At 39.4% G+C, this 16,668-nt stretch overlaps 1 protein-coding gene across 14 annotated transcripts in view; it reads left to right on the forward strand.

Moving 5' to 3' along the window:
* tjp1a (tight junction protein 1a) overlaps positions 1–16,668 on the forward strand; it is a 122,321-nt gene that overhangs the window by 41,632 nt on the left and 64,021 nt on the right. Inside the window, exon 2 of one of the 14 annotated variants that reach the window (XM_044350707.1) lies at positions 13,203–13,793. The exons of the other annotated variants lie outside the window; for them this stretch is intronic. Coding sequence (XP_044206642.1) covers positions 13,779–13,793 — 15 coding nt within the window. The 5' untranslated portion in view covers positions 13,203–13,778. The remainder of the gene's footprint in view (positions 1–13,202; positions 13,794–16,668) is intronic. 14 annotated transcript variants of the gene reach the window in all.

Genomic DNA, 16,668 nt, shown 5'->3' on the forward strand with positions numbered 1-16,668 from the left:
CTTTAATTACTGATAACGTCTACATGCAAATTATGGTAGTAATTAATGAAAAATAAAACAATGTTTTGATATCTGACTGGCAACCCCTGTAGCAGGTTGAGCTAGCTGAAGTTAGCTTCACAGTCTGACAGAGCGAAACGTCTTCACCGCCCTGAAACCCAAAAGTCCCAGTTTAGAGCTTTTCAGAACATATTTACATGTAAATTTAAAACAATGGTATAATGTGACTAGCAGTTTAACTGGGATATTCTGACAACTCTTCCTTGTTAACACTGGACACTAGCCACTTCTTTGAAAACTGATTTTAGGCGATCACTTGGATTATTTTGACAAATTAAGCAAAAGTCCACTTTAAATTGTATTTATCAAATATAAACCATGTACAGAGTGGTGTTTCTTCCTCGAAGACAGTAGTTCAGACTATAATGTGTTGTATTATCCAGACGAGAGCCAAGAATTAACATTGAAATTCAATTTGCCAGCAACAGATGGCTGCCAACAAAAACTTTCACTTTGTACAGCTTAAGAAACTGTTTGCAATGTAAGTTATGATTAAAAGTTTTGCTTTTGCAACTTAAGAATCACACTATTTCAGTTTTTGATTTTGATATAAAAACAGTTAATTGTTCAGCCCCAGGTAAAAATGATATATGATTTCACCATTTCAGACTTGAAATCTACCCCACAGCCTCTGTAGCTTTTATCTGCTCTGTCACAGGCCTTATACTTTTCCTAATCTGTCAACAGACGTACAGTACATAACACATACACTGATGTGAGTACTGCAAAAAGTATTTCAGGCATCACAGAAGTCAGAGTTGGAGTCCCAGTGATGCTTCACAGTTTTATCTTTAAAGACCATCCATCAGCAAGGATAATCTTCAAACACAGCCTCAAGAGAACCTGTGAATTCCTTTTGAAGTAAACCTCCCTTCTCACAATCTGTTCATCCTTTCTCTCGCTCCTCTCTAGAACATGATATTCCAACAATAAATCTCAGCGCAAATACAGCATGTTTTATCCTACACAGTCTTTACACAATTTTCCACTGAGGTTGAAAGTTTGTATGTGACTCTCAGGCATTGAATTTCAATTATGCCTCTCCTTCCATCAAGAATATCGAAGATGCAGACTAAAAAAAGGCCTCAGTATCCATTTCATCTCACTGCACTCTCACTCTATGCAACAGTATCGTCTGCTTGGAGCATGTTACCCAGATACATTAGCTTCCATTCTCTTACCCTGCTTCGACCCGTCACAAGATGTCCATGAAGCATCGTCTGAAGCATGAATAATAGATTGAAGAAATGATCTACTTCATAATGCAGTGTTTTCTTTCTTTCACTCGCAGCTATTTTTGTGTAATCAAAAACAGAACCGTGAGGGCTGCGAGAAGAGACTCGGAAAAGTCCGTGTTTAAACTGAGTGAAATCACCAGGGATTGTAGCTATTATTTATTCAATACAGACTAGTGGCTCCTCTATTTGTCTTCTAATGCAAAGTAGCTGCCAATGTGTACTTCACTCTGGAGCAAACGGATTGATTCCTCGCAACAATGTCATTGGGTAGATGGATGTGTGTGTGTCTGTGTGTGTGTGTGTGTGAGTGTGTGTGTGTGAGTGTGCATGTGTGTTTCTGTAAATTGTGAAGTGTGACCTGATATGCAGAGTCCTTGGGGTGAAAGAACACACTGTTTTGGTGAGATTCATGTGGCACAGCTTTCTGTCTGATCATTGAGCCATGGTTTGTTTCCCAGTAGATCTTTCTGCACTTTCTAGCCTTAATTTTTAATACTTAGTCTGTCCAAATGAGACAACAAGAAGATTTTTGTTTGTGTTAGAGGTAGTTAACGACAGTTTTTCATTGCCTAAGAAAGCTTGGGCAATGAAAAACATGTTCACATGTCAACTCATTTAGCGTCTGCCAAATGTAATGTATGGAAGTTTCTCAGCCCGTAGGCCTAAGGACCATTCATGATGAATAACGCTTATTTTCAAAAGTAGAGTATATCTTTTTTTACCCTTTAGCGATTACTATGTTCATACATAATATCTTTGAATCATGCTAGTACCAGAATTGTGAGGACCAGCTCAGGTCATATAAGCAGATTGTACATCTAGGATGCCAAATTGGTACGCCTGTGTTAAGTTTAGTATCCTCTCTGGTTCTTTAACTGAGACGAAAACACAAAAATAGTTATCTAAAATCACAGATACAAATGTTTTCACATGAGCACTGTGGATTGTAGTGCTAATGCTTTATTCAAAGCAAAAGGAGCCTTTTTACTCCAAAAGAATAAACCTCTCTACAGTTTATATTATGTTGGGTAGTGTAAACATTGACATTTCTAAAGGTAAATGTCCACTGAAAACATGAACTCTTGGATGTTTGCAGTTATGGTTATGCACCTTATTCATTTGAATGAATCATGGCAAGTATTCAGCACCAAAATTGAAGCTCAAGTCCTCAACCTGAAGCATTCTGGAGCAAATAGTAACACAGAACTGAATGGCAGGTGTCCATTTAAACAATTTGTGTTCAAAACTTTCTGTCCAAATGTGGAAAATCTGTTTTTCAGAGTAAACAGCTTAATGTTATTTCAAAGTTACAGCATTTTGTATAAAAATTTCTGCACCTACATACATTTCCGTTCCTACTAAGCTCCCAAACTTTCTGAGTGCTGTGTCATCATCCAGCACAGACAGACGTTGCCAGCGGACTTTGAACATACTTGATCATGTACTCTGTGGTTAGGCAGACCTCTCTGCCGGGCTGATGGGTGCAGACCAGAGATGGCAAACACTCAAACACTGGCTGACAGAGGGAGTGTAAAAGAGAGATTACAAAACGGAGTGATAAATGTGAGGGAGGAGTGGAGGTTATGACATGGATGGGCAGTGTGAGGGATGAGAGAATGGTTTGACGGCAGGGAGCAGGATGTTCCGATTAGATGAATATATTTTCCCCGGATAGACAGGAGGCTCCGCAGACACCTTATAACTCACTCTCTTCATCCCTTGTTCTCAAGGCACAACGGGACAAAATTGCATTCCACATACAAGTCGTTTATCTTACCTGAGTTGAAACAGGCCACTGAAAATCGTCCGCAGCCTCTTTGGTTGTGTACAGTATGTGCGTGTGTTTGTGCTCTTGTGCGACTGTGCTGTGCCTGCACCTTTGCGTGCGTCGGGCGGTGTTAAAGCAGCAACTGTGGTTATTTTTGAACAAATTATTAAACCCACAGTAGCGCTAAGCCTCTGGGATCACCATACACCAGCCATCAGCCCAAAAGCTGCTGAGTTTGTAAGTTGAATTGGTCCACTAGCTACTTTGGAAGTAAATCTTGGAATTCAGATGTCTGGTCAGATCAGATGCCGGATGAAGAAGTTTCCCTGTTTGATGCCTTTTAAGTCATACCACCTCGTTAGATAGACAGTATGAATGTGCTTGTGTCTTTGTGTGAGTATGGACACACACACACACACACACACACACACACACACTGAGGCTGTGGATATAACTTCTGTAGATATATGATGCGATAAAGAGAAAGCTGCACACTAAGTCAGCGGGCAACGTCTGACGGGGACCACAGCTCTGCTCTGTCTCTGCTTGCCTCTAGGGGCAGCACTAATGCATTTATCATTGATAATGATACATAAATCCCACAGAAGGCATGTTTTATATGATACATGTATGTAGGTTTTCAGGATAGATTTAATATTCATGTCAGATTCAATGCTGAAGAATAAAAAAAAGTAAGAAAAAAATAGAGTGAACAATAATAGTAATTTTTAGGTGAATGTTGTCATAATAATACAATAAGTATGATGTGTGTGATGAGGGGTATCTGTATGTAGAATATTATGTTGTTTTTGGTTTCTCAGGATGATAAATCATAGGATTATGTATATCCTACTGTATGTATGTGAAACACTAATAAAAAGAAAAATATATATACTAAATATATACTGATATTTAATTATATCAAATAGAGAAATTGTTTCTTTCAGTTACATTTGTTGCTGCAAAACAAACTACACAGGAAATAGAAAGACATTTCAGATTACTAGTTGCATGAACATTTCCTGATGAAGATCTGAGGACCGGGACGTTGTTAATAAAGCAAGTACAAGTGACTGACTGATTTTCTGGTCCTACATCAACAACCATTAACCAACAACATCAAAGTTTGTTATTTTCCTCAGTTCTACTACAACTACTGATGCTATCTGCTGCTGCTACTATTACTTCGTACCAGTGGTGGAAAGTAACTACATACATTTACTCCTAAGAACAATTAAGTTCTATTTTCACTTAATTTGACCATTTATTTTATATTCAGCTTTAATATTTCTACTCCACTACTGTTCTGGTGGAAATATTGTCCTTTATACTTCAATAGTTTTATCTGACAGCTGTAGTTACTGGTTACTATGCTGATTAAGATTTTAAAAAAATAAAATAAAATAAACTACTCAACAGCATACAGACTTAATCTACCTCAACCAGCTACAACATTAAAATACTGCTTACACATGAATGCATCAGTAAGAATAATCCAGTAATATAATGTGTAGTAACATAAAACTGACAGCAGCCATTCTGCTGCATAATGAGTACTTTGTGCCGTTAATACTTGCATACTTTTACTTAAGTACAATCTTGAATAAAGCACTTTTATGTGCAACACATGTTTTTATGATATAAACACATAAAGATCTGAATACTTCAGCACTACCACCACTGACTACTACGACTGATATAATAATAATGACATAACACAAAAGTGATGAACACAAAAAGAGGGATAAAAGCATGTGTGTTTTTCACTTGTCAGTTTATGTTACCTTTTCAGCTGATAGTGTTTGATCACTTCTGCGGGCTGCAAGTTCATGCCTGCGATCTGGGACGACCACTGAAGTCTCCCGTTAATTGCATTCGCCATTAACCAGCAGCAAATCTATAGGCTGTAGCTTTCTGGTTCCCTATGGCTTTGATTTTGATCGGAGTGATTCATTAGCTGTTTAAAGACACGGAGCCCTCTGCATAATGACATGCTCCCTGCCCCTCGTGTTAGCTCATCCCGCGGCACTATGCATACGTAATGTCAGGCAGCAGGAAGGGCAGGCAGAATCAATGTTGGTTCTATAGATAGATGAAGCAATGATCTATGACATCCACAGCAGCAGCCTGTAAGTGAGAAGGCCTTATTTAACACAGGGTCATATGGAGCCATTCACATGAAATTAAATTAAATTAATCAATCACTCTTGGTTTGTAGTGTGTGTGTGTGTGTGTGTGTACATGCTGTATGTGTGGAGGAAATGGCTGGGGGGATACCCTGGCTGCATATATTGCAGGAAGTGTGTCTTCATATTAGTATGTCCGGCGGTCTGCTGTCCTCTGTGTGATATTGATTGGTCGCATTAGGGAGTCTGCAGGTCAGCATTTCTCAAACGGGGGACAGAAGAAAAGTAGGATGGAGGAGGGCAGAGAGGAGGTGTGGAGGAGTTACCAGAGGGCACACGCAGAAAGGATGAGTGAGGAAAGTAGGGAGACGACAAGGTGAGATGGAAGGGTGGAAAATTAAAAGAGAGCAGAACAATCGCAAGATTGATTGAAGAAAAGTAGCGGTATTGGTGTTGTTTTGCTCATGTGGCCACAGCCCCACCCCTGTTCTATAGTATTGATTTAATGCGCTACAGCTGGTTAAAGATGACCTATTGTTCTGAAGCTCTTTGTTTGCGTGTTTGTTTACAGTATATTAATACTCATTTTTTTTTAAGACCAGGTAGGTAACTGTCGATATCGCATAAATAACATTAAGCACCTCAGAGAGTAGCGCAACTAATTGTATTGATCGAAAAACAACCAGCTCTTATTGACACATACTGTAACCCTGTGTTGCTTTCCCATGGGATGCAACTGTTGTGCTCCTGCTCGGCTTACTTTTTCAAAATGCTCGTGCCAGATCAGCTTTAATTTAGTCACCGTTAACATGCATTCTTCTGATTAGACGTGTAGTACTAATTTTATTATTCTTCTGCTCAGTGACTGACAGTGTTTCCTCTGTGACCTTAAGTAGCAGTGGTGTTTTGAATTATTATATTATAACACCTCATAGTCTGGAGTTAAATTAAACTAAATGGCATTTGTAATTCCTAAAGGTCTGTAATGGTTTGGGCTTGTTGTGTTTTTTAATCCAATTTTTTTTGGGGGGGCGGGGGGCTGTGTTCTGTGCTCAGAGACCCTGGTGTGTCAGTTGTCAGCTGTGAACATAAAGTAGCTGGCTCATGCATAAGATGTGTTGTATTATGAAAGAGAAGATTGGGTTAATTTATGACTTCAACATTCATCTTGTACCACGTGGCAGCAGCAGCAGCAGCCTCGTCTAACAAGATGGGATGGATTCTCAGCAGCTCAGAATTTAGGCCCTCTCCTCTGTTTCCATGGCAACACAATTACTTTGCCCCTGGGGGTGGGAGGTTAGGGTGATATTACACATAGGTTAAAGTAATGTGAATGGGCAGTTTTTTTTTATGTTGAGAGGGCACAAAAGGAAAACAGGCTGTAGTGTGCACTTATGTCAACTGTTTTATTTTTTATTTTAGTGAATATGTGGGTGAAATATCTCACAGCTTTTTGTTGCAGCTCTAGAAAAGAGCTTCTTTTCTTCCGTTGATGTTTCCCTCAAATTGCTAATTACCTTTGCATGAAGGAGGACTGTTTGAATTCACAGAATACCTACAATCTCTTATTTAGCCACTATAATGTTGTCACATAAGTATTAAGTTAGATTTTGTTGCTTGAATTTACCACACTTGTGATCATCATTGAGAATAGTGTTAATATGATATAATATAAGAGGTCACTCAGTTCAGCATTTATGTTAGCAGAGAGAAGGGCTGCAAAAGAAAGCAGTAAACTCATCGTAAACACACTGTGAGGTAATTTAGAAATCAACATATTGTTCTTACAGACCTTCACCAGCTATTAAATTCACGATAGAAAAAAAACAGCATCTTGATACTCAAGCCAAAGGCAACAACAACCAATCAATAAAGGAGTCAAACTGCCAACAGCCGAAACAATTACAGTACAACTGATAAAATACATGAATGAAATGAGACGAGCAATGTATCACAAGATCCACAGAATACAATAGAAAACTGGAGAAATCTGTTTTTGTATTTCTTTTTGTTAGTGGACTTTTGAAATATTGGGTTTTTTGGTTTTTTGAATCACCTCTTCAAGGTGTTTATTATGAAATGTATCTCTAGTTTGGACTTGGACTGCTTGTTGTCTTAGCTTCTCTTGTTAATTTGTGTTGCCTGTGAGTCAAGTGCATTTGTCACGTGCTTTTATTATCTCCAATATTTTTTATGTTTCTCATCACCATCTAATGAAGCATGATAGTGAACAGACAAGTCGTTTCTTCAGCAGCTCATGAAGCAGCATTTCAAATTAAACCTCAATGCTTCATGTAAGATCTAAGAGATTTAACATAAGAGTTAATGCAAGAGAGATAAAATAACAGGACATATAAGCTTTTATATATTTATGCAAAATGTCCTGATGACTGAGGCTTTGATACATGATCATAGGTTTCCTCATAGCTTCGGCTTTTCTTGCCTCTCACAAATAATCTGGCTGCATGTACTCGAGCAAAGAGAGACCCTTAAAACTGAGAGAAAATTTGATTCTACAAACATGTAATGTGGATAAATGAAAATGTTTTATATGGACAAATATGGGTAAAAATAGAGAAAACAAAACAAAACAAATACAAATGTTATATAATCAAAAATGAGAGAAAAACATGTATACAGAAAAACACATTCATAAATATATAAAGAACATTTTTTTCTGTGCTGTAGAACTTAATAGTACTGAGCTGAAAGTGTGTTGAGAAAATCTTATCTGTCTAAGTCAGATATCTTGGGCAGATTATAGACCACAGTCCATTTTTAAACAGAATATACTTCTTACTTGTGATGCTTTGTGAAGTCGGTGGTAGTGGAGACCGTACAGAGTGTCATTTCTGTTCCTGTACTTCATTTTATCACTTGAGTATGTTGCCCTCTTTCAGCAATGTCAGTCTCCTCAGTGCTGCAGGTACACAGAAAGATCTGTGTCTCTCTAACCTTTCCCTCCATGCAGGCACCTCTAGGGGCTCTCATTTCACGTTTGACTTTTATTTTCCCTCTCAACTAAATTGACCACCAGAAATGTGAAACGTTGTAAAGTGAGATGCCCCCGGGGGAAGTCATGATGCCAACCCGCAACCTGGCTTCGTGGCGTCTGTCTGCAGAGGAGAGTAAAGCAAGTGATGGAGAAAAAAAACTGAGAGGGGAAAAAAAACAAAAAAACAAGAGGAAATGGGTTAATCAGAGCCGACGGGTGCATGGAGATATGTGTGTGTGCGTGTCTTTCTGTCTGTCTGTCACTGCACGTGTGTGTCTGCCTCTGTGTGTCTGCCTCTGTGTGTCTGCCTCTGTGTGTGCGTGCCTCAGGAGGATGCTTGCTCGAGGACAAGGGGGTTCTCAGGATGGATTTCGTCAGAAGCCAGGGGCTGTGCTGTGCACCATTAGGATCAAGGTTGCTATTTCAGGATGTTACCTGCTGAGGGATGTACTCTGCTCACAGTTTTGATGGCCCCTTCGCCCAAGTCCACTAAACGAGGCAGAGAGGGCTGCTGATGAGTAACTGGGATGGGACCTATTTTCTCAAACTGACCAGTTAGAGACCTTACTTGATCTCACGTATTTATACATTCATGACATGAATGGTACACATATATTTTCATTTTATGAGTGATTGCAGTTTTAGTTTTATATGCAAACTTTCCCGAAAGATCTACATTACAACACTAATACCCACGTGATACGATTTTGTCCCTAAAACCTCCTCTGGGATGTCTGACCTTAAATTTGACCTTTTGTGCAATTACATAACTGTCTATACTGTAGGTGAAGCAATAAAAACATAGAAAGACTCAATCTATTTACTCTTTTTTTCTTTTAGTAGAGTGAGATTATAGAAAATAATCTCACTCATTATTTTGTAGAGGACTGCTGACATCATGATCAAATACAAAGTTCCCCAGTACTAAATTTGGAAACTGTTGCCTCTCACACTATTTAAATAAGCACATGTGAGACCAGGAAAGTGTGTGTGTGTGTGTGTGCTTGTGTTTGTGTTTCTTTTTTCTTTGAGGAAAATGAGTCAGCATTCTTTGTCGATTGACTTCCATAGCACAGGGACACAAACTGACCTCTGGGGCCTTTGGGGTTAAAGGTCATGCACAGTTGTAAATAAGCTGCAGGTTTTGGATACACGTGTTTAAGCAGGCATGAAATAATTTGAATAATTGCTTTGAATCATTCAGATGTTTTATTTGCAGAAGATGTATGCATTTATCCTTATTAAGTGCATTTACATTGATTTTCTTTTAATTAAATGAACATATTGAAGTAAATACATTCAGTAAAGTAAATTAATATATTGAGCAAGGAGAAGTGGCATATTTGATCAGACTAATACTACAAGAGAGTAATCATACTATTAAGATGGAGAATTTATAAGATTTCTTTTCAATTTACAATTTACAAACACATACTATACATCATACAGGAAGTAACTGTTACACTGAAATGTTTGTTCTGGTCATAGTAAATCACAAAGGACTGTGGGGATTACCTTTGTTATTGATTATTAATTATTTGGAAGGATGTAGTATAAATGTACAGTTTGTACATTTTAGTGTCATAATGGTTCAATAATAACAGTGACTTCATGACTCAAAAAAAGAAAGTGAAGGCCTTGAAAAGCACTATCTCTCTGCTAGATTTGCCCTTTGCTTTGATACAACTTGCATGCATACCGTTGGCTGCAACACAAGATCTATTTACTCTTTTTTTTTTTCTTTTTTTTTCCTTCAACATTATTGTGCAGTACACCTAGGTGGCCACTAGCAGTGCTCGTGCTACGGTGAAAGGATAGAAAGAGCGCTGAAGCTTGTCTCCAGTCAACCTGCTTGAAAAACAGGTCAATGAGAGATTTTTTCCTGCAGAGGGCAGAGTTCCACCACTAACCAACCGAATGTGGCGGCATACAGCTGACCTCCTCAACACTGGTCTCCATTTTAACTGCCTCATTGGGAGAGGATGCTCTTCTACTCTTCAGAAAAAGTGGATGTATTTTATATTATACACATCTGTCTTTATGCGTTTTTACATTTACCTAGCATGTGTTTGAAATCCCTTCCAGGCAGTTTGTGTGTGAGGTGATGTTTGGATGTGGACGGAGACGGAGAGAATGAGAAGGTGAAGAATGATCAGAGCAGCTAAAGCAGACTTTTTGTTAAATGCCCATCAGTAAACCATGACACAAAACGAGGTGGATATCTGTCTTTTGGTGGATCCTTTAGCATGCATGTGAGCAGTCTATGTTGTGCATTACTATACTATACTAAATTTAAATAAGCAACCACAGGAATTTCATGTGTGATAAATGTATATTTCACTACACTTAAAGTTCTGACAGATCTTCTGCCTTTACTATTGTGGCTCCCTCTGTGACTTCATAGCAAAGCAGATGCCAGAAAATTTAATTAACTGAAATTGACATTCCAGAAAGGCCCACTGGGGATTTCACTGCCAAGCAGAGTGGCAGATCTGTGTAGCATCAGAGAGCGAAAAAGAGAGAGATAGGGAGAGAGAGATAGAGATGGGCAGCGATTCATCTGGACTGATATTTTCCGATATAGCAATTTTGAAGATCTTTTGTTTATTGAATATTTTGTTTACATGCTAATGAGAGGGAGTTTTTCAACATCAAAATAAATAGCTTTGCTAGACTAAATTCTGAATGCTGTTATCCAAGACAAAAATCTGCATGACCCCTTGAAAATGAAATGGCAATTGTTCACAGATTTGTTTGATGTTCGCGCGGAGAACAGCCGAAGAGGAAGACTGCGTGGACAACACGTACAAAATGTTCCGATGTTTTGCTCTTATTCAGATGATGTAACAAAAAAGGCAGATATGAACTTCTGCTCATAGTTATGAGGTGGTGTCGAGTCTTTGCTGGGGATATTTCATTAAAAGTACAAGAGGAGGTGGAGAGGAGAGGCAGCGGGGGATGACTGATCAGTCAGGTGATAGGGATTTTGTCATCCATGGGTCAGCGCCTTCACTTGGACCTTGCCAGAATTCTCTAAGAAACAGACAAAAAAAACAATGCTCTGTATGTTAGATTTCTCGCCGCCTTTTACTGCCTTCCTGTCGTTTCTCCTTAACAAACTGAATGTCATCTGCCTGGTGCCATCCGTATTAAGCTGGCAGTTCAGTGGGGCTGCAAAGAATACTGTTTTTACTTTTTTTTTTCAGAATCCTTACCTAGCTTTCACCACAGAGCATTGTCAGAGGAGCCCTGCTCAGTGAGGCACCCTCAGACAATATATATTTCTGGCTTGTGTTCAGTGGGAGCTCCCTCAGAGCCTCAGTGACGTTGCCAGCAGATTAACCGTCCTCATATCCCTGCATCCCTGTTATTTCTCCTGCTTGTTTTCTTTTAATAAAGCTGGCTGGCCTTCTTAGTCCTGAAGAGGGCTGGCAGACAGACAGACAGGCAGGCAGGAAAACAGGGAGCCAAGCAGGTAGGCGGCAATAACAGGTAGGGATGTTGTCGTGGGGGAACAACTGCCAGACAAACTGGACAGAGACGGAGACATGTCGAGAGGGGTGCTGGAAAAGGTTGTCAAAGAGGTCACAATACTACAAACCCTGCTGTGTGAACGTGACAACTTTGTGACGCTGTCGCTTTTGATCCTCTCCTCCCTGTGTGAGGAGTTGCATGCTTGTCAGAGAGACTGGCAGCCAGACACACATTCATGCATGTGGGCACAGATAGTTATTGACTTTGTCAGGAGCAAAACTAGTCGGGAGGGAAAACATTACCTGCTTGTTTTTCACTTCTTTAATACCAATCAAATGGCCACAACCTTGAAGAAACACAAATTTTGATCCAGTAATTGTCCTATGTTGGTGATTGATACCTCATCTGCTTGCAACATTTGCACCTTTAAACCTGCTCATTTGATTCTCAGCAGAGGCAGCTGGATGTATTGGTGACAGCCCTCCTCGTGCCCCACCAAGCTCCACCTTTCCGTAACAGCAGTCTCAGTCATCATAACTGCTGATGGTTTATCCCTAATGGTGACCCATAAATAAAGTAGCAACCAATGAAGAGAATTGATTTCCAGGAGCACGTAGGACCGCTAGAGATTTATGTTCCGAGTCTGACTCTGCTGCAGTGCAGTATATCACTCTTTCTGATATGTTTTGCCCTTCATCTTTTTTTTCCAGCCCATCACTCTGCCTCTCACTGTATTGCCCAGAACAAAGTGTTCCCTTGTTTTTTGTTTTTTTTTTAGATTGTCATATTTGCCAAATTTCTGTCTTTTTTTTCTCATCTTCTCTTAAGTTTATCTTCCAATTTTATTCTTCAGTGTGCTCTGCTCAGCTGGCCTGTACCAGTTTTGTTTTTCTCTCTGCTCTGTGTTTGTCTGTCTCTCTCACTCACACACACACAAACACACACACACACCTACACACCTTTTGATTGTCCAAGACTCTAATAGACCAACCTCTGACTTTCTGGAATTTTCTCATTTTGTTGATTTTTCTGTTTGAATGAGTTAGGCTTCAGATCAGAGTAGTCTTACAGTCAAAGTAGAGCTTCCAACTTTCAGTTATGCATCTAGAAAATTGCGGCGCTATTACTCTACATCATTAAATAGATAAAAATGCACTATTTGGAGAAATTACCAAGTGAAACATTCTCAGGACAAATTTTTTCTTAAATCTGTCTTGCTAGTTCTTCAATGTCATTTTCTTGCTGGGATCCAAAGCAAGTCATTGATCTGTATGTTGAAAAGATACCATCACTTCCTGTAATCCAGCTCTCCGATTCACTTACATAGTTAATCCAGTCACACAGCTGCATATGGATTGGCTTGCTCCAGATTTGCACAATTTACGGCAGATGTTCTCTGGATGTGTGTGTGTGTGTGTGTGTGTGTGTGTGTGTGTGTGTGTCCATCCTACTGTGGGCATCCAGGTGCTTCAAGCACCAGGAGCCATAACAGACCCCAGTTTATTAATGTTGTTCATTTCCTCTCGTCTGTTCCCCTTCAGCCGCCTGGCTGCTCGGCTCTCCAGTCCAACATTCCACACACTCCACTGGAATTAAGGGAGAGGCCTGCGGCGAGGCAGGGAACGAGCTCAGGAATGTCTCTGTTATCACAGGGAGAGAGGATGGAGGGAGGAAGGGAACAGGAGGTCAGAGCAGAGGGCCCCACCGTTGTTAGGTTGACTTCAGACAGGACTCTTGGACTTGTAGCGATTACCATCATCAGAGCTTTGATCACTACACAGAACTCTGCCCATAAACTCAGATTAGCACAGAGGTGCATGCCTCTGGCCCAATCAGAACGCATAGGAATCTAATTTTAGAGCTGCCGCTTTTTAAATCAATATCTCCACTCCTATCAGTGGCAGTGTCATGTAGATTATCTCACGGCCTTCACAGATGTCACACCAGGTTGGCTCTGCTCTCAGTCCACAGTGTGCGCTGCTGAGGATCACCCTGCATTTACTCACACAGCCAAACGCACTGGCTTGCATACTGCTCGTGCATGCGGAGGGACACATACACGGGTAGAAGCATCCCTCTGGGTTAACCGTAGCTGGAGTCAGACCGTGTGCAGGAATATGCACGCATGTGTGGTGAGTGAACGTGAGAGATGTTTTGATAATGTTTGATGAGCACAGAGCTAATGTAATGTAATTTTTTGGAAAGTTATTGTTTAGCAGACTGTTTTTTTTATTTTCTAGGCTTGATATTTTATTGTGAGTGTTTGATGTTAGCATGTTTTCATATTTCCAATTCATATTGGTCATGTCTTAATGTTTTGTTCTTCTGGAGGAAGATGAAAGATGTATTTTGAAGGTAGATGTTTATTGCAACACCAAAGGATATTTCTTTTTTGTTGATCATCTTCTGCACTGAACATGTACTACGAAAGGGGAACAGTCTGTTCTGTAGTCTGCTGGTTGAACTGTGCCAAGTTAAAGTCAGTGTTTTAATATTAACCAAACACGTGCATGAAGAGGAAGCTAGTATTTTGTCTGCTGACTGATTTGAATCATCTTATAGTCATTGTATCTGTGTTTTGGTAATGGTAGTAAATTAGATACAGAGAAGGAGAATGGAAAATGTTTATAGCTTAGTACAACTAATGAATCAACTAATGACAGTGAAGAGAAAAAAATCCATGTTGAACAGGTTGTATCTGATATTATTTCAAATGAACACATTTCAGAGGTAAGTTTTACAGGAGATTTCATGGATCTAATTTTAAAATGTCTCTTGACTCAATGGTTGGTTAGCACTGCTAACTTTCAGCAAGTTTTGCATGTTAGGCTGCCCACTTCTGTGATATAGAGAGGGCCAAATGCAGAGGACAAATCTCTTCACAGGAGATATTGAAGTAAAACTTAGTCTGTGTTTCTCACAGGCTGTACAGTCCTATAGGTTCTATATAATGCCTGCAGTTCAGAACTTCCATTGAAGGGATTTCAGTGTGAAATTCACCATTTAATCTTGTCTGTGCATAATATTGCGTGTCTAATAGGGAAATACAAAGAGGATTATTTTCATCCCCTTACTATTCCTGTTTTAAATGGTTTGAGACCAGGCTTACCACATAACATGTCAAGTATATTTTGAGACACCTGAATATTATCTGCAGTAATAATTTTCGTCAAAGTGGATTACATACCACTGAGTTTACGACAAAAACAATAAAATGGAGGTGAAAACAAATCACTGGAGTAACATCAAATGATTAACCAGCGATATTTTTAGATGTATTTTTATATCTCTACGTCCAGGGTTAAGTGCTGTGATTCAGATAGATTCTGGTGTAAAATGCTGTCGTCCTGCAGAGTCCTGGTATGTCATACTGTCTGACCTTCCCGCGGGACTGCTGCTCTTGCATATTACACACTGACTAACAGCATGACAACAGAACTAATCACAGCCTTGTAGCTGTGCTCTGCATAATGTTCCCTCTGATACACTCTGTAATTCAAGATATGCATGTTCCATTAGTTGGTCACAGGGGATGGACAGCAACGAGTCCATGTGCTCAATTTATTCTCTTATATTTGTAATGTACAATACATTTGTTATGTCTTGGAAATTTTAAATTTATAGGAGAATTACTGCCATATGTTCATGTTTCTTACATATACTGTTTTTAGAACATTAATGTGATGTCAAAGAATAATATACTGTATCCAAAATGCCAGCCCCTCAGGAAGTAAGAAGTACTACAATTTAGTTAATTGTTTTTGAAAATGTTTCCCTGTTTCAAGGGTTGAAGATATTACTCAACTCTAAAAGCTGATCCTTTTATGTGAAGATTGTCAGTCAGACAGAGCAAGTTAAGGGTCGCTGTTTTGGTCTTCAACACAAAAAAATCAGTCCAGTTGCCTTTAATTTACAGTAGTACGTACAGGTGTTTTTATTCATTATTCTCAGTTCAAACATGAAAATAATCAAATTAGAAGCATTTTTTGTTGGATGCATTTATCTCTACATTCTTAGCTAGTGTGTGTACCCAACTGCAGTAAACAGTTGGGTACACACAGGCTTTTAAAGCTATTTGGTTTTAAAAGCCTGTGATAAAGGTAAAAATATCTGAATAAGCCAGGCCTCTTCATCTTTGGCTCAGCTTAGCAATTCATAATATCCATGATAGCAGAAGCTAACTGGCTTGACAGTTGAGTATGAACAGTCGTGCAGTGCTGAAGTGTTTTTTTGACTCTGCGTTCCCTGGTGTTGTTGTCCCAGCAGTGTTGCTTCCATATGCTATTTACTGTACATGTCACATGGTTAGGCCAGTGGCACTAGTTCAACTGAGGGGGCCCCAGGTGATACAAGAGCTGTAGGCAAACAGAGGCAGATAACATCTCTTAGTGGAGCAGCAAAAGCAAATACAACATGAAGACTCTGAATTTTAATTTGCTATTCTCTGTTTTGTTGATATATTTTGGGGTTTTTTTTGGTGGGGGTTGCCTTTATTAAGCAGTATTAAGCAGTCAACTATAAAAAAAAGAGACAGGATCCAGATGCATTACATGCAACAAACATTAGAGCTGAATTTGAAACTAGGATGTCCAAGTTGCATAGTCTCAGCCAGCTGAGGCACCACAACTTCCTGTTGGTATTTATTTGTGATGCCACCAGTATATAGCAATACCAAGAGTAAAACACGGAGTAATTTAACAAATGGTGCAGCATAAGGACACATATCATTTTGCTTTTGCCCTTATAGTGGATAGGACCTCAATTTTTTCTGCTATAGAATAGATTAACTCACTTTGTATTTCATTTATTCCATCACATTTCTCCATATGTGTAGATTAAGGTAAGAATGAATACGTCCCTATTTGTCCCTATCTCTTAAGAACACAAAAATATCCTTACCAGCATTTTGGCTTGTAGTCTAGTCAAGCCTGAAAGAGATTTTCATTTGGGTTCAATCCCACTGTTGTTGTTGCTATAGACAAGCTCACAGTCAGCGTGCGCTGTGGA

Source organism: Thunnus albacares, chromosome 1 (assembly GCF_914725855.1).
Source record: "Thunnus albacares chromosome 1, fThuAlb1.1, whole genome shotgun sequence".
In the NCBI taxonomy this organism is placed as follows: Eukaryota; Metazoa; Chordata; class Actinopteri; order Scombriformes; family Scombridae; genus Thunnus; species Thunnus albacares.